This window comes from Ammodytes marinus, assembly GCF_949987685.1.
Source record: "Ammodytes marinus genome assembly, chromosome: 4".
Taxonomy (NCBI): Eukaryota; Metazoa; Chordata; class Actinopteri; order Uranoscopiformes; family Ammodytidae; genus Ammodytes; species Ammodytes marinus.
Genome location: NC_137233.1, coordinates 9915594 through 9943505, shown reverse-complemented (window position 1 = coordinate 9943505; position 27912 = coordinate 9915594). Strand labels below are relative to the sequence as shown.

The following is a 27912-nucleotide window of genomic DNA, read 5'->3' as shown; positions in this document are numbered from 1 at the left end:
TGATTGATGGGAATCTATCTGCACTGCAACAGCCTGCCTATCACGAGCCATAGTTAGGCTACGTAGGCCTACGTAACTACGTCAACGTAGCCGCTAACGGTTACCGCGCATTTTTGAAAAGTGAAGCTATACGAGTTTTTCGCCTTACGTGTCAATGGTTTTTGCCAGCTTACTTTAATTTCCTCATGATATTCGTAAGTGGTTGAAAAGTCCACCCTCTGCCAAATCGGATACAATACCGACGTCTCCTGATGTTGTTGGAGGAGACCCTGGACGACAATCTGAGCCTGAGCCCCCGTGGAGCCAGATCCTGGGTCTGGCAGGACCAGCAGCGGCCACGGCGCGGAGGCTACCAGCAGCCGGTCAAGTGCAACCGCGACTGGGGCATTATTTGGGCCACAACTGCCTGTTGGATCAGTGGGTGTGAGTGACCTCGGCACGGACAAACCCAAACAGGTCAAAATGTTTGGTGCAAAAAAACAATCATTTTCCTCTAGCTGGTATTTAAACAGGGACTGGCTTGAGTAGGCCTACTCGGTGGAAAAGGACGCCGCATTTTGTTATGCCTGCAGGAAATTAAAATCTGTATCATCGGACGCGACCTTCTCCATTAAGGGATTTAATGATTGGAAACATGCAATTGAAACAGGCAAGGGCTTAAATAAGCATGCAGCTTCAAAAGAACATTTAGCCTGTGAAGCAATGTGGAGAGATTCAGAAAAACGTAGAGAGACAGGGAAAGAGATTTCCACTCTCTTAAATTCAGAGCAACTGGCGCGCAACAGATACTACATCTCAGCCGTAATTGATATGCTGGAGTTTTTAGTGGTGAATCAATTGCCGTTACGTGGAGATAATGCTGGTTTTGCCAGTGTGCTAGATGAAAATAGTTCCATGGGGCTGTTCTTGTCTCTCTTCGAGTACACAATGCGCAAAGATCCAGAACTGACAAGGATAACAAAAACAATCCCACAGAATGCACGCTATACCAGCCCACAGATACAAAACGAGATGATTGAAATGATGAGCAAACTTGTGACAGAGGAGATAGTGCGACAAGTCGGCGATAGCTGGTATTCAATTAAAGTGGATGGCACACGGGATCCTTTAGGCCAAGAAAATATATCTGTAGTTGTGCGTTTTGTTGACGAAAACTATAGTGTATGTGAGCGCCTCTTGGTAATGGCAACATCTGAGAAAGGTGATGCAGAGGCCCTGACAGGTGTCATCATTGATGAGCTCACCAGCGCCGGACTCAGCACGGACAAAATCCTAAGTCAGGTTTATGATGGCGCATCACTCATGTCTGGCAGGCATGGTGGTGTGCAGAAATTGCTACAAAACAAGCTGGATCGTGACATACCATATATTCATTGCTTTAATCACCAACTTCATCTGGTTGTGATTCATGCCATGTCCAGTGAAGCAGCTGTCGAGGATTTTTTCAGACTATGCAACATGCTGTACAACTTCATCAGGAAGCCAACCGTGGCTGTTCTGTACAAAGGCGAGACCCTTAAACGTCTCTTGGACCAGAGATGGACTGGCCACTGGCAACGGTCAAAGTTGTGGTGAAGAGTTTTCACGACATATCCACATTACTGACCGATGTGGAAAACACACGGGGCTTTGGAGCCGAGGTTCGCGTCGAGGCTTCGGGGCTGCTTCGTGCCATTATGCAGCGCAGTTTTCTTTTCATTGCGCACCTTGTTAAGAAACTGTTGTCACTTTTTGAGCCGCCGAACAGACTGCTACAAGCCGAAGATATGGACTTGTTCACTGCGGTGACACTTGTGAACAGCGCTTCTGACTGCGTGAAGAAACTGCGCACAGAAAACGAGTTTTCTGCACTGTGGGACCTCTGCGCTCCTCCAGCCGCGGCCACCGATGCTTTACCGGTGGCCGACCCCGGTCCAAGCAAGAGAAGACGCACAGTGAACAAGAACCTCCGCGGATTTTCAGTTGAGGAAACAGTTGGCCAGTCACAAGGTGACATAAATGAAAAGACTGAGTTCAAGAGGATATTTTTCAGTGTTATTGATGCTGTGCAGGGAGAGATGGGTGCACGTTTTGGAGAGCGCAGTAGCGAGCTGATTGGCGCACTGGCTGCTTTGAACCCAGAGGCCGAGGATAATTTCCTGAACCCATGAAAGGTAACCCCTCTCCTGCTATTAGCTGGAACTGATGTGGCTGAATCCGAATATACCGTGGCTTGTGAGTTCCTGGTTATGAAAATGTCTGAAACCCCGATTCCCCCCGAAGACGGAAAATGGACAATAGCCAACATCCTTAGCACATTCAACTGTGCGCTCCAGGCTATGCCGACTGTTCTCACAGCCTACACCCTTGCCCGAACTTTAGGAGCTTCCACAGCAATGTGTGAAAACTCATTTTCCACGCTGAAAAACGTCTTCTCAGAGCATCGGCGCAGTGTGCTGCACAGACGCAAGGCCCAGCTGATTCAGCTTGCTTTTGAAAAGGACCTGACTCACAAGTTTAAGTCTGAGTGGAAGGATATTTTGATGAGGAGGTTCAGCTCGGAGAAACGCCGCCTCCCGCTGTACTGACAGGAGGGAGGGGGGGAGGACAGCGCTGACCCCACTCAAAGTAAGCTACCGTGTGTGTGTGTGTGTGTGCGTGCGTGCGTGCGTCTGTGTGTCTAATGGCGATGCATATCCCTCTGTTGACTGCTTTAAAATGCAATGTTTGAGAGATGCTTCTGGTGTTACATCTAATATGTAGTATAGTCAAGTGTTTTATGGATATTCATAGCATTGCTTCTATGTAATGTATTGCTTTAAATTATGAGGACTGATGTGATGTTGTCGGCTATAGGCTACCGGGTCATAGGCTATTGCTGTTGGTTAGTTTAACGTGATGATTATGTGCTGCGCGAATGGAGTATAGGATTATTAAAAATATACGTATAGGCTAAAAATAATTGTGCCCCCCTATGCATTTCATATGCCCCCCTTAAGACTGAGGTCTGGCGACGGGTCTGCCTGCTCGGTAGGTGGTTACACTGAGTTTGTTTTCACTTTACGCTGCAGCTCCGACTGAAGAAAGAGTGTCACTGTCACACGCGTCCCTATACAGTTTGAAGCAAAATCACTCCATAGAAATCTCCATCGGGATGTTTTTAGCATTTCCTGATGATTTTACGTTTGACCGATCATTTATCTGATCAGTAGCCTTGTTCTCAGCCGTTCATATAGGCGGCCACGTTACACATCGTGACATGCTCTATATTCAGATTAGTAAACCTATTTGTATTGTATGCTTTTTAACGTCTGTGCCACTGAACAGATTTATGTCAGGTGGATTCATGTAACGCTGCGGCTGCACGCGATCGTTACTGTTCACTTGTGCGATCCTAAAGTCACAGACGAGCCTCGTTAAATAGCCTAATATGAATATAAAAATGATATAATAATTTAAACTGTGATCACTAGAGGAAAATGGATCTGGTAATAAATCAATCAGGCTCTTCAATGGAAACTGTCACCTAATGTGTCTGTTTACTGCACAGTATTAGGCCATAGCTTGCCAACATATTATCCGGCGAATATAAAACACTGTCAGTAATACTGTGCCGCGCCAGCTTTATACTTTACTGCTGATATGCGTAACTTTTTAAAATAGACTATGGCTTCTCATAAGGAAGCGAAATTATTCTCTTGACAAAAAATGTTTGCTCTGTTTTTTTCTGAATTGCAGAGGAGATTAGATCAGAGTTATGAGACAATATACCCGTTAATTCTTCTCCATACCATAAGCTCATTCGTTAATATTTCTAACTCTAGTGGGAGGAGCGGAGATTTCTTTTTTGAGAAGTAGAGAAGTGGGAGGATCAAGCATTTGTTTCTTCTGTTTCCATGGTGAATCATGTTTTCAGCGATCCATTGATGATGGCTTTTACGCACGCGATCAACCTAGAGTGAACACGCTCAGAGTTGATTTACCCAACGCTGATCCACTGTTCTGAAACCGAAAACCCAGAGTTGCTCGTCAACCCTGCGCTCTGAGTTGACCAACTCAGAGCGCAGGATTAAACTCAGAGTATGTAAAACCAGCTACCTGAAACAGGCCTCAGTACAACAAAGGATAATTTTTAAGACAGTGCTCATGGTATTCAAAGCCCTCAATGGTCAGGCCCCATCTTAGCAGACCTTTTACACCCCCACTCAGCCCCTAGGTCCCTAAAATCCTCAAATAAGGGTCTTCTCCACATCCCCCGATCCAGACTCAAACAAAAAGGTGACCGGGCCTTCGCAGTAGCGGCTCCACGCTTGTGGAACCAACTGCCACCTGACATACGTGATGCCCCCTCCATTTATGCCTTTAAATCAAGGCTCAAAACCCATCTGTACAACCTGGCTTTCCCTCCCATTAGCTATCCGACCTCTGCACTACTGTCTATAGCCCCTTTTACACAGAGATTGCGGCATATTGACGGAACAACATCACTCCAAAATGCCGGCTTTGCTTGCTTCTGTGTTATTTACACAGAACCAAGCAACGCCGGCTTGCTGGCGCATCAGTAGCCCCTTTTACATAGCGCTCCGGAATGAAAGAGGTGCTTGTAAACAGCGTCAGGTGTGACGTAAACATTTAGCGCCGCGCCGGTCAGCTGCTTTACAACAACAACACTGGCCGGTGAATTGAGAGCAGAAGTGCTGGAGCTTGCAGTAAGAGGGCCGTATTTTACTGTCCCCACGATGTGCCAGTTGATCTCGCTACGCGCTGAGTCCAACATCACTGGGACTGTTAACCAAACTGACAAAATCAATCCGCTTCACCTCTGTGTCTGTGTGTGTGTGTTTGTTTGTGTGACAGGTTGGTTGTGAGCGAGTCTCTTTGTGAGGGCAGAGATCTGCCAATCAGACATAAACATACACACAGTGTGTGAAGTCACGTTACTGTAGGCAGAAATAAAGTGTGGATATACGCTCAGACTTAGGATAATAATAGCGGCGGCAGAATCCAGTCAAGACGATGTGAGTACGTTTGGCCGCATATTGACAGTTAGACAGTAACTTCAGGCTGCAGCCCGCAATGTAAATGTTTCGCAGTAATTTTCTCCGTCAATTGTGTTATTTATGTTGGGGGATAATGCTTTGTTAGCTAGATGGAGCTCTTGTTAAACATATTGTCCGATTAGAATTATTATTTGTAGAGTGTGCGAGTCTTGAGTTGTGTTAGCAAAACAGTAGCTCTGTGGGTAACAGCTGAGCCGGAGCCTTCAGTCAGCTGAAGCAGACAGTCTAGCGGGGCGAGCAGACTATTCCCCCGTTACTAGGTCGTATCCTTGGTCGTTCCTATTTACTGGCGTACTGAACTACGTTTTAGTTACATAAGAACCTAGTGGGTTTGCAATGACTATTCCAGTTATTAGACAAGGTCTCAGGGTTGCTGGGGAAACAAGTTGTTTTTTGTTAAACTCTTCTAGGTTGGCCGCAGCTTGACATAGTAACCGTTGCTACTGAGTGAGTTCTGACCGTGTAGCGGACTGTTTTTGGCTGTTAAAACAACATGTTGCTTCAATGAATTGCTTTATTTTTTGTAGTAGCCATGTAATAAGCGGGATAATGTATAGCGAACGGGTCACTTGCTAGAAATAAAGACCTTCAAGCAGAACAAGAGCCCTCCGACCCGTTCGCTATATCCCTTACTTAGCCTAGCCTAGCTTTCCCATTGTACAACTTCTCCTGGGCAGAAATAGACTCATACACTCTGCAAAATGAAGCGCGGGGGTTTGGATTGAGCAACAGACTTTATGATCAGATAGATTATACGCCGTTCCTTTTATTTGGTGATTTTTACGGGACATCAGGCCGCCGTGAATAATGTTAAACACATGTCCTTCAACTGCTAACATGGTCGCATGTTTAGAACGTAGGCTATGGAACGTCAAACGCCCCCCTGTTCCGCAACAACAAGCTGGAGCATTTAAACAGAGAGGCGGAACTGATTGTGTCAGGAATCTTACTACCCCCCGAGGTAGTAAAATCTCTCGCACCTTTCTTCCCTCGTTCCGCAACTGTCGCATTTAAACAGCGGGGCGGAGGGCCGAAAGGCCGGCATATTCCCGGCTTTCACTGGCTGTGTAAAAGGGGCTTATGTTTGTGTGCCTCTGCACTACTGTCTATGTGTGTGTGTGTGGATGTCTGGGTTATATGTCTTTTATATTTTTATCTTTATTTTTTCTATTGTTGTTGTTGTTATTTTGCCTTCATGTTGGCCTACTGAATGCACTATGTACAGCACTTTGGTCAGTGCAAACTGTTATAAGTGTGCTTTTAGAAATACATGTTACTTACTTACTTACTAAATGTAATAAAACATATTCAAAAGTGAAATAAGTCGTTCTGCTGATAAATGTCCCCCATAAATGATTATTATACTACTAGATTGTTAACAATGATGCAACTATCTGTACGCTGCAGCATTTTCTTTTTATACAGTTTATTCCAGTTGTGTTGCCCCCCTTCTAGTCCATGAGCCAGAGCCCCAAATTTGGGCCATCGGTATCATCTGGGGGGGCAAATGCTATCATTGTTTTTTGGCAAGGTATAAATCCCTAGTACTAGAAAAATCACGATAGCAGTGACGGGTTGGTAGCGAAATCACTTTTTTCAGCTCATGAAGTTACTAACCCCCTAAGATAAATTGCGTTTTTTGGATCCGGTGTATATCTGGTTTAAGCTCATGGTAGGGATATTGTACATATTCTGTAATATGATGCTTGGTATCACTGGAAAGGGGACCTTTGAGGCTTTCATTTAAGCCCAATACTGAATCTGTCTGACAAACACAGAGGTCACAAGACCTCTTTAAACCAGAAATGTAACACATTTTCTCACAAGTTCCGCCGAAACAGTATGCTTTCTTTCATTCCTGTTGAATGAAAGAACACCAGGGACACAAAACTCAACAACTTCAGTACTCAAGGCACTCTGATGATTCAGAAAATGTATAATATACCCATACTATTTATTTGTGAGAGGTTATTATGAGCCTTAAATTAGACTTGTGCAACCAGCACTTCAAAATAGAATGGAGTGGATAGAATGGACAAATAGGGAGCCCTATTAGTCCAGCAGATATCTGAATGCATTTTGCTTTTTTTGATACAAACATGAGCTCTGGCACACTGTTAGAGCATGCCCTAAGAAAGATTTTTGGCTATAGGGCCATCACCAATTTCTCTTATGGTTGCTATGGCAATCATTTTTAAAAAATGGCTGCCATTTGCTGTTATAGTATCAGTAGCTTGGGTTGTAGAGCACCTAGGATCTTGATTATGGTGTCTAATCCTACATTTTCAAGGATGAAAAAGGCAGTGGTGCTATTTCAAACATGCTAGAAAGTACCCAACTTCATATATCTGGCATTCAGGGAACAAAATGATGGTAAAACCTTCAAATAGTAGCGGAGTTATGCGTATTTTCATGAAATACAGAATCAGTTCATGAGTTGTGTGCTGACCTTACAGCTCCGGAAAAAATTGAGAGACCACTCCAAAAGTTCAGTGTCTCTTGTTTTACTCTTTAAAGGCATATGTTTGAGTAAAGTGAACATTTTGATTTTATAATATAAACTACCGGTACTGACAACATTTCTACCAAATTCAAAATAAAAATATTGTCATTTAGAGCATTTACAATAAGTGATATAGAGATAAAGATTTAAGAAAAATCCAGACTGGTCTCTTAATTTTTTCCACGACTGTATATACTTACAAGTAAATATATATTTCAAAGCCTGACCAATACATCGGTTTAGCCTGTTTGATAGGTGTAATTGCTATTTTATCCATGTAACCTACTCTGAGTAATTCAACATTGCTATAGGTTCCGAAGAAGAAAAAAATTAATTTATTAATAAAAAATGACCACAATGAAAGTACCAGGCAAGGTAAGTTACAAGCAGTAACTTTTACTCATAAAGTTGTAGGTAACACCCAAAACACATATGCATATTCATCATTTGAACATACAAAATTGGCCTAATTCTACTTGTACAAGAATGAGGAATGCTAAACTACATACGAACATATCTGGCATTCAGGGAATTAAATCACAATAAAACCATCATCACATTTATAATTGTTTCTGAAAACACAGTCCACCAGAGTGGCAAAGGGAACTATACTGAAGTGCTGCCTTGACACATTAGCAATGTCCACTGCACCACTTTTTACATCCACAGCAGAGGAGTTCGCGACAGGCCTGGGTCCCTTCTGGAAGTGTTGTACAACCATCATCTGTCCCTAACAGTGACAAGCTTGATAGGCAGCTGTCTTGTGTACTGAATCAGTGCTGCTAGTGTTGGGGGGAGTCCCTCAATTGATGTTCCTTTCTGGGTGAAGAGCTGCTTCATGCCTTCATGCTGCTGGTGCGGTCATATAGCAATACAACAAATTGCTCCAGAGGCTCCATCCAGTTGTCTATGGAGTCAGGTGTGGCAGCAAAGGCACAGAAAGTTATAGTGACATCTTCAAAGCTCCTCCATGTATCCTATGCAGTTTTCTTACCCCTGCCACCAAAAGATGACACTGTGTCACATCTTGTAAAGGCATGGAACACCGGCAAGGCTATACATCGTTCTGGACCTAGTGCCGTTGCCATCTCGTGAGCTGCTAAATGCCGAAAACTCTATCCAGCTCCAAAGGCAACCAACAACTCATTGATGTTGAGAGAGTGGGCTGCAGTTCCTGCCAGCACTAACACATCTTTGTCAACTGTGCGTATTGATACACTGTTATACCCTTCCTTCACAGCATCTCCAAGGTGCAGTAGTATGCGGGTATCTGCCTCCTCATGTGTGCATGGTGCAAGACCTTCTACATCTCGAGGCTGAGTGCAGAGGACTTCAGCATGATGGGTGCTAATCACTTGTTTTTCAGTGTTGACGTCTGTCAGGGTAGCAAGGAAGGAGAACAGTTCAGCCTTGTTGTCATCAATGCGAAAAAACTCTGGCCAGTTTCCAGGAATGGCACTCGACGGCTCAACTCTTCTACAAACTCCCCTTCCTCTCTTGCTGCGTGTTTTAGGCCTGTAGACTGTCAGGGAACTATTGATCCCACACAACATCCACTCTGTTGATATGCTCCAGCTTAGACAGGATGTATGGTGAGAACACCTTCTGTGCATATTCAGAAAAGGTCTCAGCAGCAGGACCAGGTCGTAGCATGTTCACGAGAGCAGCCCCATCAAGTATGTTGACCTGTACTATGGGGTTGGATTTGTTCTGTTGTGATCGAATCAGGTTCTCCAAACAGCCCACCAAGTCTTGGTTCCAGTTCTTAGCTTGCCCATTTGTGACAATGCCGGCGGACACGCCTGGTTTTCTTGCAAAACAAACTCAACCAGACTTCCATCACACATCTGGGATACAATATAAAGCTGAGAGAACTGGGAGCAGTCACTCTTCAGGGATGAGAGCTGTTGGGACCTGGACTTCTCTCGGACTGGAGGCCGGCTGAATAAAGGGAGGGTGTTCCTTTTGATGGGATCTTTGACTGCTAAAGTAAATAACCAAGGCACGATCTTGGTCAGGGCATCTATATAGAGCTGGAAGTTGGCCTCTCTTATTGATCAAACATATATCATTAACTCTATTTCCAGCTGCAGGACAATGGACCAGAAGCGGAATGGGGGACATGACAAAGCTCTTTCACTGCACCAATCTTCCAAGGACATAGGATTATTTCCCTCCTCCTGGTCATTTATGTAATCAGTGCAAGCCCTCTGCAGGAGAAGATATAGGCTGCTGGCTGTGACCTGATGAGCAAGGCGGGTGGGTGTCACGTGACAGGCTTTCATAAAGGAATCGGCTGTCCCTGTTGTAGCAACTCCAGCTTGCACAAGTGCTCCTGTCCACACGCTACCTTCCAAGATGACGCCAAGTACCTTGACTGCTGCCATCTCAATGTGGAACCCACCAAACATCAAAATAAAGTTATCTTCACCATGAGCTGCTGGCCAAGTCCACTGGATTTGTTTTGCCACTGCGTACAGAGGTTGATCCAGAGCGATGATTGGTACCTGACCAGGATTCAGAATCTCAACTGCCTTCTTCACCACATTCAAAAATGGCGAATCATGGCAACAAGATTTGGCTTGGTCATAGAAAAGTGGAAGTAGAGAAGTGAATGTGACACTGCTCTTTTGTATTGCATATGGTAGTTGAAGGCTTGCGTGGTATGCAGCCCATGAGATGGTTTCATCCCCTTGGAGGGTGTCAGTGGCTCGAGCTGTTTTCATCTGCTCGAGCCACCTGTGAAATAAACAAGTGCAGTGGGTGATGCTGTATTTATTCATTAGGGCTGAAGTAGTTTCATTAGTGTGATAGTAGTCCTTGTGTTTAACGGGCACAAGCATACTAGTAAAATGTAACATACCTGTATTCTTTCTGCATGGCTTGAGGCATCAGCTGACAGTCTACTTTGTTGGGACCCTCAACCTTTGGTATAGGAGGATCCTTTCTGAGCAGAGCAACAGGGGGCACATTGGTGTAAGTGTCTGGCAGTTGAAATGCCTTTCTCTTGGGACCTCTCTGAGTGTTGTCTGGATTGGCAGCAATATTCCGCTGAATCCCAGTGAAAGTGTTGCTTGGATGTTGGAAGAGGGAAATCCCAGTTCCATGGAACGAGTCCTGTGCACTAGAAGAACTGCGATTGTGCTCAATATTGTCCACTGCAGCAGTTGTAAACAAGCCACCCTTAAGTTGAGGACGACAGACAGCTTTTTCCACCTCATAATGATTACAGATCTTGTTTCCAAGTTCTGTGGAGATGTCAACATGGTTGTTGTGCTTTAGTATGATTGTTGTATAACATAGACATACCATGTAGAACACCATTTTAAACCCCTGTTTGCAAAACCATTAAGCTAATATAGACAGTGTGAGATCAACTGTGAAGATCCCTCTCCATTGAATGCAAGCGTCCCAGTGTGATTCTTCCAGGACGAGGAACCGACTCATGAAATACTCCACATGTGGTAGGGCCGTACCAGTCGCCAGGATACACACATCCATTTGACTACTTCACACATCCTTTCCAAGAACTGTCACAGGACCAGTAAAAGACAGTTTAACAGAGAACCACTGACAGTGATTGATTAACCGGAAGTGATCACAAAACAGACCGACTAAAAGGACTATTGACAACACTCATTTATTTTGATTTGCCCATATTTTTATGTTCAAATGATGAATATGCATATGTGTTTTGGGTGTTACCTACAACTTTATGAGTAAAAGTTACTGCTTGCAACTTACCTTGCCTGGTACTTTCATTGTGGTAATTGTTTATATCACTTAGCTCCTTCGGAACCTAGAGTAATGTTGACTTACTCAGAGTGGGTTACACGGATAAAATAGCAATTACACCACTCAAACAGGCTAAACCGATGTATTGGTCAGGCTTTGAAATAGATATTTACTTGTAAGCATATAAGGTCAGCACACAACTCATGAACTGATTCTGTATTTCATGAAAATACGCATAACTCCGCTACTATTTGAAGGTTTTACCATCATGTTGTTCCCTGAATGCCAGATATATGAAGTTGGGTACTTTCTAGCATGTTTGAAATAGCACCACTGCCTTTTTCATCCTTGAAAATGTAGGATTAGACACCATAATCAAGATCCTAGGTGCTCTACAACCCAAGCTACTGATACTATAACAGCAAATGGCGGCCATTTTTTAAAATGATTGCCATAGCAACCATAGGAGAAATTGGTGATGTCCCTATAGCCAAAAATCTTCCTTAGGGCATGCTCTAACAGTGTGCCAGAGCTCATGTTTGTATCAAAAAAAGCAAAATGCATTCAGATATCTGCTGGACTAATAGGGCTCCCTATTTGTCCATTCTATCCACTCCATTCTATTTTGAAGTGCTGGTTGCACAAGTCTAATTTAAGGCTCATAATCACCTCTCACAAATAAATAGTATGGGTATATTATACATTTTCTGAATCATCAGAGTGCCTTGAGTACTGAAGTTGTTGAGTTTTGTGTCCCTGGTGTTCTTTCATTCAACAGGAATGAAAGAAAGCATACTGTTTCGGCGGAACTTGTGAGAAAATGTGTTATATTTCTGGTTTAAAGAGGTCTTGTGACCTCTGTGTTTGTCAGACAGATTCAGTATTGGGCTTAAATGAAAGCCTCAAAGGTCCCCTTTCCAGTGATACCAAGCATCATATTACAGAATATGTACAATATCCCTACCATGAGCCTAAACCAGATATACACCGGATTCCAAAAACGCAATTTATCTTAGGGGGTTAGTAACTTCATGAGCTGAAAAAAGTGATTTCGCTACCAACCCGTCACTGCTATCGTGATTTTTCTAGTACTAGGGGTTTATACCTTGCCAAAAAACAATGATAGCATTTGCCCCCCAGATGATACCGATCAACCCCCCTGGCTCATGGACTATTCAAAGGATCTTGAGTCGTGAGATGACTAAGGGCGAGGGAATGAATGAAAGATTCTGCTGCACCCATTGGTATTCATTATTGGACTTTTTGGTTATCTTTGATTTACCTCTTAGGACCTCCAACTGTAATCTAAATGAACCCACCTGAGAGGTTTAGAGAGGAAATTACTTTAGGTGGAACTGCTAAATATGAATAGAAATCTGAAAGTGAAATGTGCCCAGCGGGCATGATTACACGCTGTATTTTTTGTAAGGGGTCGTAGGCCAAAAAGGTTGGGCAGCTACTGGTTTGATCTTTAACAATGCATTGTGTGTTACTGTTTTGTTAGCTTTTCATATGTTTTTTATTGTAAAAACTCCAACTTACAGGTGCCTCAAAGAGGTAGCAGAGAGTTGGGTGTTGTTTGAGCCCTAGCCACACTTTCAGATGACATTACATTCAATATTCACAGAAAAGTATCACTAAGTGGGGCTTTTCAAATACATTCAAAAGATGACCCACTTGCCTTGACACCATTAAACCCACTGAGAGGGTTTTCTGATAAGCTCGCTAACTGAACAGCGTGTGCTCACACAGTCACCGTTTAAATTTCAAACGATTGAGATACTGAAAGGCCTGTGAAAGTTCAGCAAAGCTCTCAAGTGTGCAGGGGGAGAGACGGGGGCAGACGGGGGCAGGCGAGGGCAAAGCCATCAGGAGTGCTTCAGAAGAAGCACAAAAGATCCTGTGGCTGGTCGGCTATCAAGGGGAGTGAGCAGGAAGGTGTGAGTGTTCCTGGGACACAGGCCAAGGCTCCATCAACCCTGTGCTGTAGGATGTCTGATGTTAAAAGCCCCCAAAACACTCCCAATAATCCGGCTATACATCACTGACGATATTAGCCAGTGTATGAGCTGATGTGTTCAGACAAGGTGTTTGCAAGTGATTGTGTAAACAAATACAGACTGTTACAAAGACAGAGAAGCAATTAGATTATTGAGGTTGTACAAAGTGAATTTGACATTAAAATAGAGAAAGCTAGATGGCTACATTTGATAAGCCGGCTCCCTCCGTTAAGAGTTGTATCTTTGATGATCATGTTAATGAGGTCGTTTTTATACTGTCCTGTTTTCATCAACTCTTTTTTTTATTATAGCCATCACATCATTTTGTTTTATCATTCTCTGAGGTTGATCTCATTTAAACTCGCCATGCTCCACGATACATCTGTGGGTTTTTTGTGTCTGGCACTTAACCTCAGATCTTAAAAATAAAATTCTGCCAGCAATCCCCCAATCTAGAATAAAAATGAAAAGAGACTGTGCCGCTTCCTTTGAACCACTGCTGAAACCCAAGAGTTATTCATATAATAACGCCATAATTGGACATCCTGTGCCGTGTCACTTTGAACTTTTTTTTACTTTGTATTACATCCATAATTTCAGCTATACAATTTTTTCTACATCCTTATTATCATTATTAAATCTGGAGCGGCTTTTCTATGTTTGCATCCTTTTGACAATGCAACAGATTATTTGATTTACATGCGGCGCAATATCCCTTGGAAACCATGACAATTCGATTTCAAAGGCCAACATTTTCTTACGGATTGTCCCTGATAAAATGTGCTGAGGTATATAGTTCTGTATTATATTTCTGTCATCTTTACCCAAGACTTACCCGCTGTTCCTGACAGGAGACAAAGGTCTGAAACCCCGGCGCCACTCCGAAGCCTAGCTGGTCTATGAACGGTGGCTCTTCCTGTGTGTGGATCTGAACTTTGATCCCCGCTTCAAACGATGTCTCGTCTGTGGACAAGAAAAAGGTTAGCACATTTACAACAGAGACGATGATTTAGTATGCACCTCACATTGTGGCCTGCATAAGCCACCCTGCAGCAGTTGTAAAGTAATTAAATGGAGGAACAAATCTTTGCAGTGATGCTAGGGGAGAACGGGGGAATCTGAGGCATCGGGTAATGTGAGCCACCCCCTGTATCTAGGCAACGGAAAACATTTGTGGTCATGTGAGATATATGTTTTCAAGCCCCTCTCATTTCCCCTTGGCCCTGAAAGAGAGGACCTCAAGGTGCTGTGGTAAGCATGTTTTTTTCACCAAAATAGGTATTTTGCATGTAAAAGTAAATTTTCTTGTTGTCAACTTAATCAACTGTTGTGCCAAAGCAAATGTATTCACGTAGAAAAACTTCTATCATACGTGTTGACGAACTACCAACATATAAAAACCATGTGATGATATTAGCTAAAGATTAGCCTGAAATGCTAAGAGAGGTAGTTTTTCTCAAATTGTGGTGGTGGGGGAAAGTGAGCCAAATGCTGGCTTTGTCATTGACATTGTCTCACTTTCCCCCACCATGAGGCACAAGTTAAGTTTAGTCTCAAACATATTTGAATGTAATATTACATAACATATGTTTTATTTTAATGCCATACATATTGTAGAAAAGCCATCATACCAAGGATATACACCAGGAAGACGACCCGGGGCAACCACATGGAAAGAGCATCTTCTCATCTTTCCCTGTAACCTTCAGGGCTAGAATGTAGTGTAGGCCTAGTTTTAGAGTATGACAGACTGATGTTATAATCCAGTTGGGTCTTCTCCTGTGTTCTGAGTCCCAGGCTGTTCTCGCTGGTTCTGATTTTCCTATGCTTTGACCCCCAGACACAAGCTGGTTCTAAGGGTCCTGTGTTCTGACCCCCAGACTGTGTTCTAATCTAACTGGTTCTATCTTTCATTTGAATCTTATTAAAACCGTTTGAATTATAATATGTTGTATTTGATTTTGTTCAGAGTTACTTTCAAGTGTTAAGCAAATTTGCTTTGCTTAATTGACCAAACCCCATCATTCTTTTACTAGTCCGACATTGGTTCTGGAATGTGTGGCTAGCTTTCAGGATTCTAACTGCTACAATATGTGTTGTTATGGTAGTTTCAGAGTGGAAAAAAGTAAGTGGATCCGTTTACCCCTTTGTCTTCATCTTGGGTAAAGTGAGCCACATGACAACTTTTTTTAAAACAATCATATTTTCACTGCCCTTTGTCTTGAAAAGATTCTGCTAATGCCCATTTCTAGGAAACATCCTGAATTAATGGGAAATGTGTAAATTTGAGTGATAAATCATTTTAGCTCGCTTAGAGGAGAGCTAATATAAAAAGTGGCTCAGATTACCCCGTTCTCCCCTATATGTTTTCGCCAGTGAGGGAAAAACAGAATTTGAATAAAAAACAACCAAATAAACACACAAGAAATTCGAAAAAATAATCAACAAGTAGTCTTATTTAAGCTGAAAAGAAGCAATACTTCATTGTAATTTCTTATGACACTCACGCACACAAATGGGACATACACACAGAACAGTGCACACACGCATGCCTGCGCATGCATGCACGCATACACACACACACGCGCACACACACACACACACACAGACAAAGACCCACACACACACACACACACACAAAGAGGTCTTTGAGGAGTTATCTAAAGCTGGAATTTAAAGGATAAAGAAGATGGATTTCCTAAGTAGAGCGGTAGATGACAATATGTGTCCCCGCGGAGTCTTATTTACTGCAAAGGGGGAAATGAAAGTGAATGGATAAATTAATAAATAAATGATGATGAGGATAAAGGGAAAATCGATATGGCTGACAGCATTCTTTGCTACAGTGCTATGCTGTATAGATTTTCAATGAGGCAGATGGGCCCTATTTGATGCAGAGATTGGGGGAACATCACAATGACATGGTGGCTCTAACCTATACTTGTGCAAACATAATTCTATCACATTTGCAGGAGACCCGGGAATGCTTATCGGGGCGATGGCAGGCTGGATTCAAGAGATTTTGTTCCTTTGAGCGCTGGCTCTGGGTTGTCTGTTTCCTGAGGCCTTTGCCTCCACGCCTGTCAATCGGTATGGTCTTCTAAGTGGGAAGCTTTTCTCGCTATTTTCAATTAAAGGGCTCTGGGATGAGGCTGAAATTCGGCAGGGAAGCTTTCGACAAGGAGCGACAGGCTTTAACCATTACACATTGGTCTACTGAGGCTCTCTGGATACCAAGCAATTTCCCCACTGCCACAATATAGAACAAATGCTGGAGGCCTGGAACTGTAAAGCACAAGTCATCTTTAAGTCATGACCATCTGTCATCATTATGCGATCGAAATAATGACTTCGGGCTGAGTCTTGGAATGAAATATAAACTTGATTGTACCTCATTTGACACTATTCAAGCGTCTTAGGGTTATGCAACAGTTACACCGAAAATATCTTAACTAAATTGTTGACATTGAACTTGCCTTAGCTAGGGTTTCACCATGAAATTTGTAAGCTTATCATGCCTGTGGAGAATCTAAGGCCCTGTTCTCACGGTGAATACGTGACAGTTTTCCCGTTTTTGTTTTTTTTAAAAACCCCGTTCAGACACATTTTATCTGACATCTTCACCCGTGCACATGTTTTCAGAGGAAACGGGACGAAATCGATGTAGTAAGCATGCCAGGCCAGCAGTTGGCGGTACAAGGTAGTAGTAGATAGCTTTTCCGGTACAATTTGATGCATAAAACCTTACTGAAACTGAAAATTAATGCCACTAACGTTCATAAAGCGGTTGGTGTAAGCTTGGGGTTACAAGTATTGTAAATGACAAGCTTTCTGTCCTCTTATTTCACCGCATTGAACTCGTGAAAACAGAAGACATGCTGATAGTGAAGGGGCTTTTCCTGTTAGGTGTACTTCAAAATAAAAGTCAACTCACGTTTGTCCGGTGAAATGCTGTTAATGTTTAGCCAATGAAATGCTTTTACTGTGAAGCCGTAGCCTTAATGCTCCTTTTGTTGAACAGTAACTTAACCGCTGCGCACTGAACTATGGATAGTGTTTTTTAATGTAGAGAGAGCCATGTACACAAGTTTATTTTGCTAGAAAAAGCGGCAGAGCACAAATCTTTCCCCAGACAAAGTGGCGGGTGCATGGTATCAATAACTTACTAATAGACTACAGACTAAATTGGCGAGTGTTATAGGCTCGCGTGTGGGTATTCACAGCAAATGTTATAGACTATGCATACGTGAAGTGGAGCCGTGACGTCAGCATTACCAGGGGAAATGGTTTCGGTGTTCACACAAAACAAAAACCGTTGTGTTTTCCAAAAAATCCTCCCTGGGAGTAGATCTCAAAAACTTGCGGTTTCATGCCTGCGTTTGCTGTTTTCATGTGCATGATATAGTGCAACCGCAGGAATTTTTCCGTGTTTGCACCGTTTCGTGTTGCCGTGAGAACAGGGCCTAATTGTATGTCTCATCAAACTGCATCATCATCACACCTTCCCACTCAGGTTAACCTGCTTTTCTCTTTCTAATTGTATCATGCTGAGCTCTCTTTGATCACTACAGGCCGTTAGTGTTTGCAACTGTTGTCTCACAGTGTTTGCCCAGCAGCATTGTGACAGGTGAGGCAAAAGCTCTTAAGTGCTTTGAGGTGTGAAGTTGAGTGAAAGTGATTATGTGTATTAGACTGACACTTTTATAGACTGGCATCCTGTCCCGTGAGTAACCTGCCCCTCACTCCTAATGCATGCTGGGATATTCTCCAGCCACTTGTTATGCTGAAGTTGATAAGTATTTGAGAAATCCAGGATTCTCCAAGACACTGGATCGATTTTTTAACTGGCAGCTACTTGTTTACCGACTTCGCCACGGGCGCCCCCACAAAGACCCATTTCTCCACATAGAACCTAATTATTATTTTTTTTTTACTTTTTCTACATTAAGAAACACTCCCGACCAGGTTTACCAACACACCCCTACTAGTACTCTGGTGTAATCATCAGTTATTACATTACATCCACACAAACTCAAACTCCACTGTCACCCATGTAAAAACTGATAGATTGTAAACTATACTTCCTGAAGACAAATTATTTCAGAAAAACAAGGTAATACGTTATTTCAGACTTTTGTGAATTCAGACTTTCAGCTACGAGTCGAACTAACAAACAGGCACAATCCGTGTTTGTACCCAAGAGGTTGCATGGTAAGGGAACATTGACTAAACTGTTTGGACAACATCTCTTCTTGTCTCACTGCATCTTCTTATACAAACTACTTGTTAAGTTAACTGATGAAGGGTGTAAAAAGTGAAAAAACTGTGTAGAGCACAACACATAACATTACAAAAATAACAATAATTACAGTGCAGGAACTACAACCACAAAGACATTTTCAGAGGGAGGTGTTGACAAGACAATTGTTGACATTCTGTGGGTGTATCTGTATGTAAATGAGTTGATACACGCAGGAAATGGGTAATTAATAGAGAGAGACATCTTTGTTCATTATGTGAAGTTGTGCGTATCCATATTTGATTAACACCAATTATCTTGTCCTTACAAACAGTGCCTACGTTGACAATGAGAACTTGCACGCTTTGGTAAATGAGGCCCCAGGTGTTTGAACAGGCACATTATGCACTGCCGGGCATCCAGGCAGATTAAACAAACACAATAAATGCTGCTGTATGAGGGCTCATCAATGACCATTGTTTGCCAACAAAACACTGCAGAAAACTGCAGACAAATACAACCCCAAAAATAAAATAAAATAGACAGAGCAAAAACAAGACAAGACATGAAACAAGGAAATACTATGAAATAAAAGTAAGATTAGTAAGATCATTTAATTAATGAGAATTATATTAATAAAGTATATGACAGTATGTTTGTGTGAGTGTGTGTACTGCATTTACTGATTCATCCTTAGGGTTCCACCACATCGCCTCCTTTGAATATCTTTAATCATTTAATAATCTTACATAAAGAGTGATGAAATATTAATATTATTAAACCATTCAGGCTTGGAGTGGATGCAGCAGCTCCATATTTAAATGTAACGGTCACGTCCCGGCCTCCTGCTTCATTTTTAATGACCTTGTGTGAGCACGCAGGTTCTGTGGTATTAGTGAACTGTCGCTTTACATTTCATTTCCCTGTGCATATAAAATTTTAATACAAACGCACAGCAGCATATGTAGCCGCATTAAAGTTAAGTCCCCAGGTCTCCTGGAGCAGCGCCGAGGCCAGTCAGCTGGAGCATGTAGCCTCCATTGATTTCAGATCTAGGCAAATGGTTCTGCTCGCTTTTGATTCATGCACACTTGTGTCCTAACTGACAGGTCATACAATAACATTACAATGAAATACAATTTTCCTGATCGATATCCATCCGTCTTTATACAGTTTAGTCGATAATCTACTGGTCACAGCAGGTGCATTTTTCAGAATCATCAGTCAATATTCATCAAAGTGTGTAGAATTATTTTAAATAACTTCATATTGTAGGTGCATAACTGAGCATATATTTGCTACAGTTGAAACACTACATGGATTTAGGAGTGCAGTAAAGCTTAAACATGATGCCACAGGGAGTACCTATGATAGATTTCTTTCCCACTCAGATTCCTCTGAGCACAAACTCTGAAAATAACTGGCAAACAACTTCACATAAAGTAGGAGTCAGCAGTTCTGGAGAAGGCTTGTTGTCAAAATCCCTTTTTGTCAAAATAAGTGAATACCTCTTCACAATCCGCTACTTGTGTGTGCTCTGAAAAAAAACCCCAGTGTTAATGCTGCCTAGGTTCTGTAAACAGACATTTTGCTAGCTACGTTAGGCCTCTTTTGTATACATACTCTTTGTTTAAAAACCAGTTTACAGAGCCTAGGTTGTGTATTAAGACCTGATTTTTTTCAGTTCACACACAGTACATACAAGTAGTGGATTGTGAAAATAAGTTTGACAACAAGCGTTCTCCAGAATCACTGACTAAACTTTTAAGGGAAAAGCCTAAACTCGCGGTTTCCAAGGTCAGGTCTTCAGAACTGGGCATGCTAAAGGTAAACTCACCAGTCTCACCCCACACAGGCAAGTATTCATCCTGCTGGATATCCAGCATCAGCTCCAGGCCGTTGCCCATCCCACCCTTCATCGTCAACAAGAGGGGTCGTCCATCTTGGCCAGAGTTAAAGGTGTAGCACTTCCCATAGCGTGTGAATATCTGAAAAACACAAAAAGACATATACAGGGATTTTAGTGATGTACGATGTCAAATCAAGATGACAGGAAAGAAAGTAAGGGTTCAGGCTTACTCTCAGAACTGACCCCAAAAGTAAAAACTCAGCTGTATACGGTACGTTCCATCCCTCAGAAGTGGAAAATAAAGAAAGTGTTGAGGAGGTACAGTTTGTTAAGGCACCCAGAATAACCTGTTCTTGTTACGCTGTCAGACACAGAGGTCTTTGTGTTGAGATGCTCTTGACAAACTGAGCGCTCACCACTCTCAGTGCTGCATGATGCTGTATTTGCTTGAGCGGAGATGACATGGCTTGTATTTGAGAGTATATCCCATGCCTGAGGAATCTCACGCAACAACAACAACTGCTGCTGCTGCTGCTGGCAACAAAGTAACTCTAGAGTGAATTAATTCCCCTGGTCTATCTCCACATACAGACTGTTAACATTTTAGAGGACATTATGGGTTCTGTTTCGCTGTTAATGAGAGGTGAAATGAAAGCTGAATTGGTCAATTAATCAATGGTTAATGTAGGTTGACGGAAAATGAATCAGCAACTATTTATAGAATAGTAAAATTTTCGATTTTTTTTTGTTAAATACGACAGTTGGTAAAACAACACAAAAAAAAGATAATTGAAATCCTCACCTTGGGCAATCAAGAAAATAATTGGTATGTCAACCGATTATCAAAATAATTGTTGATTTGGTGAAGATATTATCATCATCAAATCTTGGGCTGCAACTAATATTACTTACCTTTTTTATTAATCTGCTCAAGATCAATTGAATGGTCCAGGAAGAAGAACTATGCTCACTACAATCCTAAATCAACAGTCAAAATCCAAAAATATTTAATACAATATTTAACTAACACAAGCAACAGATATTAATTTTTAAGAAGCTGTAACCAGTAAATGTTTGTCTTACTTGCTTAATAGTGACTGTTTTAGCTCTAATCAAATGATCACAGGGTTTTTCCCATTTTCTCTCCTACCTGGATTCAAAACATCTCGAGGAAAGGGAAGCCAGATTAAGCGAGCTCAACATACTGCCGTTCCACTTTTTTCTCCATTGGATGACACGCATCTGCAGTTGCATCTTGTAGATCAATGAACATGGTGCAGTCCTTACTACACCTCAGACTCTTATTGGTTGATCAAACATATACTTTACATACGCGTCTGCTGTAGAGCTAACATAGAGTGCAGCAAGGAAATAGTGGGACCTATTGTCAAAGACATGATTGCCAGTGAACTAATGGATGCGTAATTGAATCATAGACAGTAGGAAATGGAAAGCCATGGCATGGATCCCAAAATAAAATCTTCATCTACTTTGTTGTCAAGCCGCATGATTGCTAGCCCCCGTATCAAAGCACCCAAGCTCACAATTAACTTAATATTAACCTTCAACATTTTGACATTCACATGAGGAAATGGTAAAAGGAAGTGGAGGAGACGTCCGTGAGAGGAAATGACAATGGGAGCAGAAAAGTAATACCTGAAATATGTCTCTCCCTGTTTTTGTCCTCCGCTCTTCGATTACATTCTGTACTCACGGCATACAATGGAGATAAGGCTTGTAAGATGATCGTACAAATAACTAAATCAGAACACACATGTACAATAGGCTTTTTGTTGTCGTTGCTGAGACGGACTCAAAAGGTTGAAGCTTTATTTCTTGTGAATAGGCCGTAAAGACCTCGAGGACACATACGGAGGAGGTGTTTATCAAATGAGTTGACTTGTGAGTCAGACATTAACGCTTTGATGACAAATGACTCAAACAACAGAGGCAAAGTACTGCAGAAAGTGCCAGCCCCCATCTCGCTAGGAGAAAGTTTCTATAATGGGAATCCTGTTCAGTGAAGTGAGGGGGGGAAAGACCGGCAGCATGAATCACGCTGGATTGCCTCCCAAGGGAGCAGTTTATATAGGAGCTTTAAAGACACAAAGTGGTGAAATGTAATAAGAAAGCCTTCTAGTATTTGAACACAATTTGATATGTGACCTTTCAAGTGCATAAGTGGACAAAACTGAGTCCAAAGCACTGTCGGTAACGCCCGCCATATATATGCAGAGACTCCAGAGCAGGATACAAACATCAATAAAATGCCCCTGAAATACATCTTAGTATTGCAGTCACCTCTCACCATAACCGGATCACTGTTCACTGTTCCGCAATACTCTTTGGAATATAAGGCAGAGGGGTATCTTATTAGGATGTCAGAGCACCACCTGCATCGGTTGAAAATCTTCTTTATGCTAAAAATGTGTAAAACCTGTGGAAGAAATAGTCTTTGCTTTTACAGTAGTTACTAGAGACTGAAGGATCTGAACAGATTTGACCCATGAGACCATGCGACAGCCCCACACACACACACACACACACACACACACACACACACACACACACACACACACACACACACACACACACACACACACACACACACACACCAAGTTTGCCTTTAAAATCCTAAAACGATCCATTAGCCAATTTCTGTACAAGGTTACGAGAATAACTAGGAGACAAGTTTGAACATTCACAGAAAGAGGCAATACAGCTTGCGCCGAGAGAGAGAGAGAGAGAGAGAGAGAGACAGGCATTTGGCAGATACACATAAAGCAAGTAGTGATAAGAATGTTCTCGATTGTGTGGAAGGGTGCACGTCTGTTTGTCACCGTCCACGCACCCGAGAATTTGTACTAGACTGTACACGACATGAGTGCACAGTCCCCCCTGCTGTGCTTAATTGTTGATAATGTGGCGATTGACTACATGAGACATGTAGTCTGAGTTGCTGTGGTAACCAGGAGATTGCGCTGGCTCCATTGTGAGTGAAGAGCAGCAGCGGGTGCCTGTGGCGACCTTGGGGAGTCGGGATCTTGATTGTGTTTTGTAGCTTTGAGGTTTGTCGTGAGTCTCAACACGTGTCTTCAGGTCTATCTATATGGAACAGCCCTGTCCATCTCATTTCATGCTGTTGCTGGTGTTTTAACAGTCAGAAACCCCCTTTATCCGATCCCACAAACAAAACCTTAGTGTGTAAAGGATAACTCTAAGTAGTAAAGAAAGAAAAAGTCTTCGAATTCTTCAGATCTAAGGGGAGCGATGGGGTAGTATTAAATGGCTCCACACAGTGCGAGTTAACATTAAAAGTTGAGGCTTTGAGCTTTGTTAATCAAATACTTTAAGTGTTAGAGGCGAGGTGAGCATGCATTCGGTGCATAGTCAGCTTTTCTGCTGAGATAAATCTGGTATTTGCATTTGGTTTTTACAGCGCTCCCATATGTTTCATTTAAAATGAGAACAACTTGTGTAAGCTCTTAACTCGGAAAACACAAAAATTAAATATTAAAAGTCCACCCCGCCTCCGAGGTAAAAAAAAACAATGAGTGAGACATCACCCTCTCCTGTTCTCCTCGGGGTGTAGAAATGTCAGCGTCACTCTCTAGGATAAATTATTCACAGACAGACAGGCCGAGACGTTGCTGGGCCCTCGGCTATCCTTCACATGACAATGTGACAAGGATGCACAAGCTGTTCCTTAAAGTTGCCAGGGAACCGCTTTCTCCCCCAATCCATCTCATCCGAGCTAAAAGGTGCAATGTGTTATATGACAGTGACAAAAACACATAAAAAAAGATTGCCACGGTCTTTCTTGGCTCAGCTAAAAAAACAAAACAGGGTTTGCTGAAATTCTCACCGTGTTCGATGTAATTACCATATGGTGAGCAAATACAAGTATACTAAGTGGGTAGTAAGGCATGGCAATGTACTTTTCCGGTTTGTCGGCTCTGTCATTGTACTTCATCTCTATTAGGAGAGAGAGTGAACATTTAACACTAAAATACAATCCAGCCCATTACCATAAACAAAAGAGCTTCTTAACAGGCCTCAATACAAATGTAACACCACTGTAAATATCACAACTTTTCTCTTGAATACAATCACACCTCAAGGTCCATTGAGTGGTTATGTTTGCTTTTAATGCATTTCACGACATGTCAGAGTAGAATCCAGAGAAGCAGCCAAATGGACCTTAAAGTGGGATGACTTTGCTACCATCAAGGGAGGTTATAATGCTCTGGGGGATTACTATGTCCACCTGTTTTCAAAATGCCCTCTGAAAGCAAACTGTCAATGAAGAGAGTGGTTTTCAGTCAGAAAGAGTCAAAGGAGTCTCACATGTTGAATAAAATGTGTATGGTTGCACAACTTTCTACTAATCTACTGCTGGTACACAAAAAAACTATTTGATATTTACCTTCAATACTCAGTTAAATCTGCTCTGATTCCTATTTTCACAGTGTACTGTGACCACTCGTAGGAAATAAACTCTGCAGTTCCTCTCAGCTCAACTCACTTAAACACAAATGAAATGTTTAAGTTAACTCTCATTGGCATTGTTCATAATAGCAGCACCAAACAACAAACAGAAAGAGTTAGCGACTAGCTGGTGAATATAGTGGAGCATCCAGCAGCTAGAGAGCCACATATTTCCCTTAGGAATTGATGGAGCGCAGTCGGTCTAGAAGATGAGTTAATATTATTATTATGTTAATGCATCAGGTGACCAGATGCAAGTCTCCAAAGGAATTTGTAAGTTGTTCTGTTTTTACTGGTATTGTAAATAGGCAAATAATAAGTTCACCAGGGCCACTCAATAAGCTTATGTGTTAATTTTGTGTTGAGCTTACAGTGCTACCCCCCAAGTGTCAGAAACATAATTTTATGCAGATTGATGTTACTTTACACATTTGCAGGTCTGAAGGGAGGTTTTTAAGACTACAGTACACGCGTAAGACTTTATCACTATAGCCACTCTGCAAACATGAAACATATTGGACAAAAGCATTCCATTTGAAAGCCTGGCCAGTTACTTATATCAAATAAAGATTGAAAAACAAATATACATCACACCTCATTTATCCAAACATGTCGCCAGTAGCCGTTTATTTTTTAAGTAAGGCTTTGAGTTAGATGTTTCTATTAACATTTCATTCATAAATCTACTAAAAAAGAGCACCCATTACACTATTCATGAAGACAGAAAACAAGCCTTCAATTGGACTTCCCGGTAGGATTGAGGAAACGCGGAGCGGAAATCTGTCAATCATTAGGGTGCACAGGAGGTTTACTGCATGTTTCAAGATGTATTTAGTAACTGAAATCAATATCTGGGGCCAAGGGGGAGGCCTGCCTGATGAGAATGAAGCATGTGTGTTGTTGACGAACGAATAAAGATGGATGGAGCTGCTGCATGGAGGAAAGGAAGGATTGAGGAGGACAGTGCACTGCAGACCCCAATTTATAGCGTCTCAAAAGCCACATTTGGGGGGGGGGGGGGGGTCCTGCACAAAAATTCAATACATCCTGAATTTGTAGACAGGCTGGCCCACCTTCTTTACACCTCACCTCTCAAGTGGGACTGATCGTATTGGTCTGCACTCATGCCCAAGGCTAATTTTGCCCAGCCAGAGGCCAAGCAGCCAGGGCCCCATCGATTATCTATGCACTAGCCAAAAACTCAGACCCCGGCATTATATTCATCTCTGAAATACTGTAGGGAGCTGTTGCTTGGTCACCCTTTGGCACAGCATGGTGTGTTACGAAAGATGATGGAAAGATGAAAATGTGTTTGCCTGTGATAACTTCTTGTATGGTGGTGTTTCCAGGTGTTCAAGACATTCATATTATAAAATGTGTCCTCAGAACATAAAATAACACTCAGGCCCCCCTGATGCAAACGGCAATCGAAAAGCAAACAAACAAAACTGATTTCCAAACATCACACTGTGTTTTTAAATGCCAGAAGACGCCTACTCCACTGAAAACAAATTTGGGTAATGAGGCGGGAGAGAAAGAGAGAGAGAGAGAGAGAGAGAGAGAGAGAGAGAGAGAGAGAGAGAGAGAGAGAGAAGAGAGAGAGAGAGAGAGGGAGGGATGCTGGCTTGTTCGCAAGTGCAATGATGGAGTGCAATCAATGAGGCTGCAGTCTACCAACGAGTCCAACTAAAACTGTTCTCCATAACATTGTCTGAGGGTGTCGTAAAGGGTTCGCTAAATGAATCAAAAGTCTTCATTAAGGGGCTCATTGGCCTCTGGTGAGATGGAGATTGTACACACACACACACACACATTGATCCGGCTCTGACGAATGACAGAGGAGGGACCACTTTAGACCCGACCCCAGTCCGGTTGTTAGACCACATGGTGAACACAAGGGTTTTGAACTCATCTCCAATTATATTATTCAACTTTTGATTTCTTTTGGCAGGGAATTTTACAATCACAATGGCCTTGTCTGTGGTTGAAATTGTGAGGAAAAAAAGAGAGAGGGACTAAATGAGTTTTTGAAGGAAAGAGAGTGAGGAACAGATGCTGAAAAAATTATCACACCAGTGTTGTTGAGTCAGACAGTTTAAGACAAAAATGAATATACAGCAATATTGTAGGGTGGCACTATTCATTTAGTGCAACGCAGCATACATCCGAGTAGAAATATTACGGCGGCTTATTGATACGCTGAGAGCGTCAGAGATTGAGAGAGTTAATTAAACTACTGAGAGGCATTACCAAGCATCAGTACAGATTGACTGAATGCGCATTGTGTACAGCCTGGGGATGGCATGTCTAAAGCAAATTAAAAACCACAGGACAACACACTACAGACACTGTCAGGCAATTACAAACTGTTTATGTTAGACAAAGCTCCATCCACCTGTTGTGAGGAGGAGGGGGAGGGAGGGAAGGAAGGACACACACACACACACACACACACACACACACACACACACACACACACACACACACACACACACACACACACACACACACACACACACACACACACACACACACACACACACACACACACACACACACACACACACACACACACACACACACACACACACACAGTCATTTAACTTTGGCGACACACTCACGGTGCTGAAATTGCGCGGCCCACAGAGCTCCCCTTGGTAGCGACAGTACAACAACATCTCCTCCAGCTGGTGGCCGAGCCGGTCCAGCAGCTGCCTCATGGACGGCTGTGACTCCCGGGGAGGAGGGAGAAAGTGGTTAAAGTCCAAAATCCGTGACAGCGGGGGCCAGGGCGGCTCTCGGCCCACGTCCCCTCCTCCTCCTTCACCTCTACCTTCACCCAGGGGTGTGAGCGCCTCTCTCGCGGCGGGGGAGATCTGCCAGTTCTTCCCGAAGAGTCCCAGCCACCTGCCTGCGCTGAATATGTCCGTCTTCTTCATGCGCCTCGGCAGCAGCAGGTTCTGGTTACAGATGGTGACGGCGGGGAACACCAGCCGCTTGGCGTACACCATGTGCGCCTTGGTGTAGACGGGCGACGAGAGCAGGTACCGCACTCTGTT

The 27912-nt window shown here is 42.6% G+C and overlaps 1 protein-coding gene across 1 annotated transcript in view; it reads right to left on the bottom strand.

Moving 5' to 3' along the window:
• LOC307249660 (acid-sensing ion channel 1) overlaps positions 1-27912 on the bottom strand; it is a 150146-nt gene that overhangs the window by 14363 nt on the left and 107871 nt on the right. The window contains exons 3-4 of the mRNA XM_080026493.1: positions 20354-20504; positions 14113-14240 (exon numbers count right to left, since the gene is read on the bottom strand). Of these exons, the coding sequence (XP_079882619.1) occupies positions 14113-14240; positions 20354-20504 (279 nt within the window). The remainder of the gene's footprint in view (positions 1-14112; positions 14241-20353; positions 20505-27912) is intronic.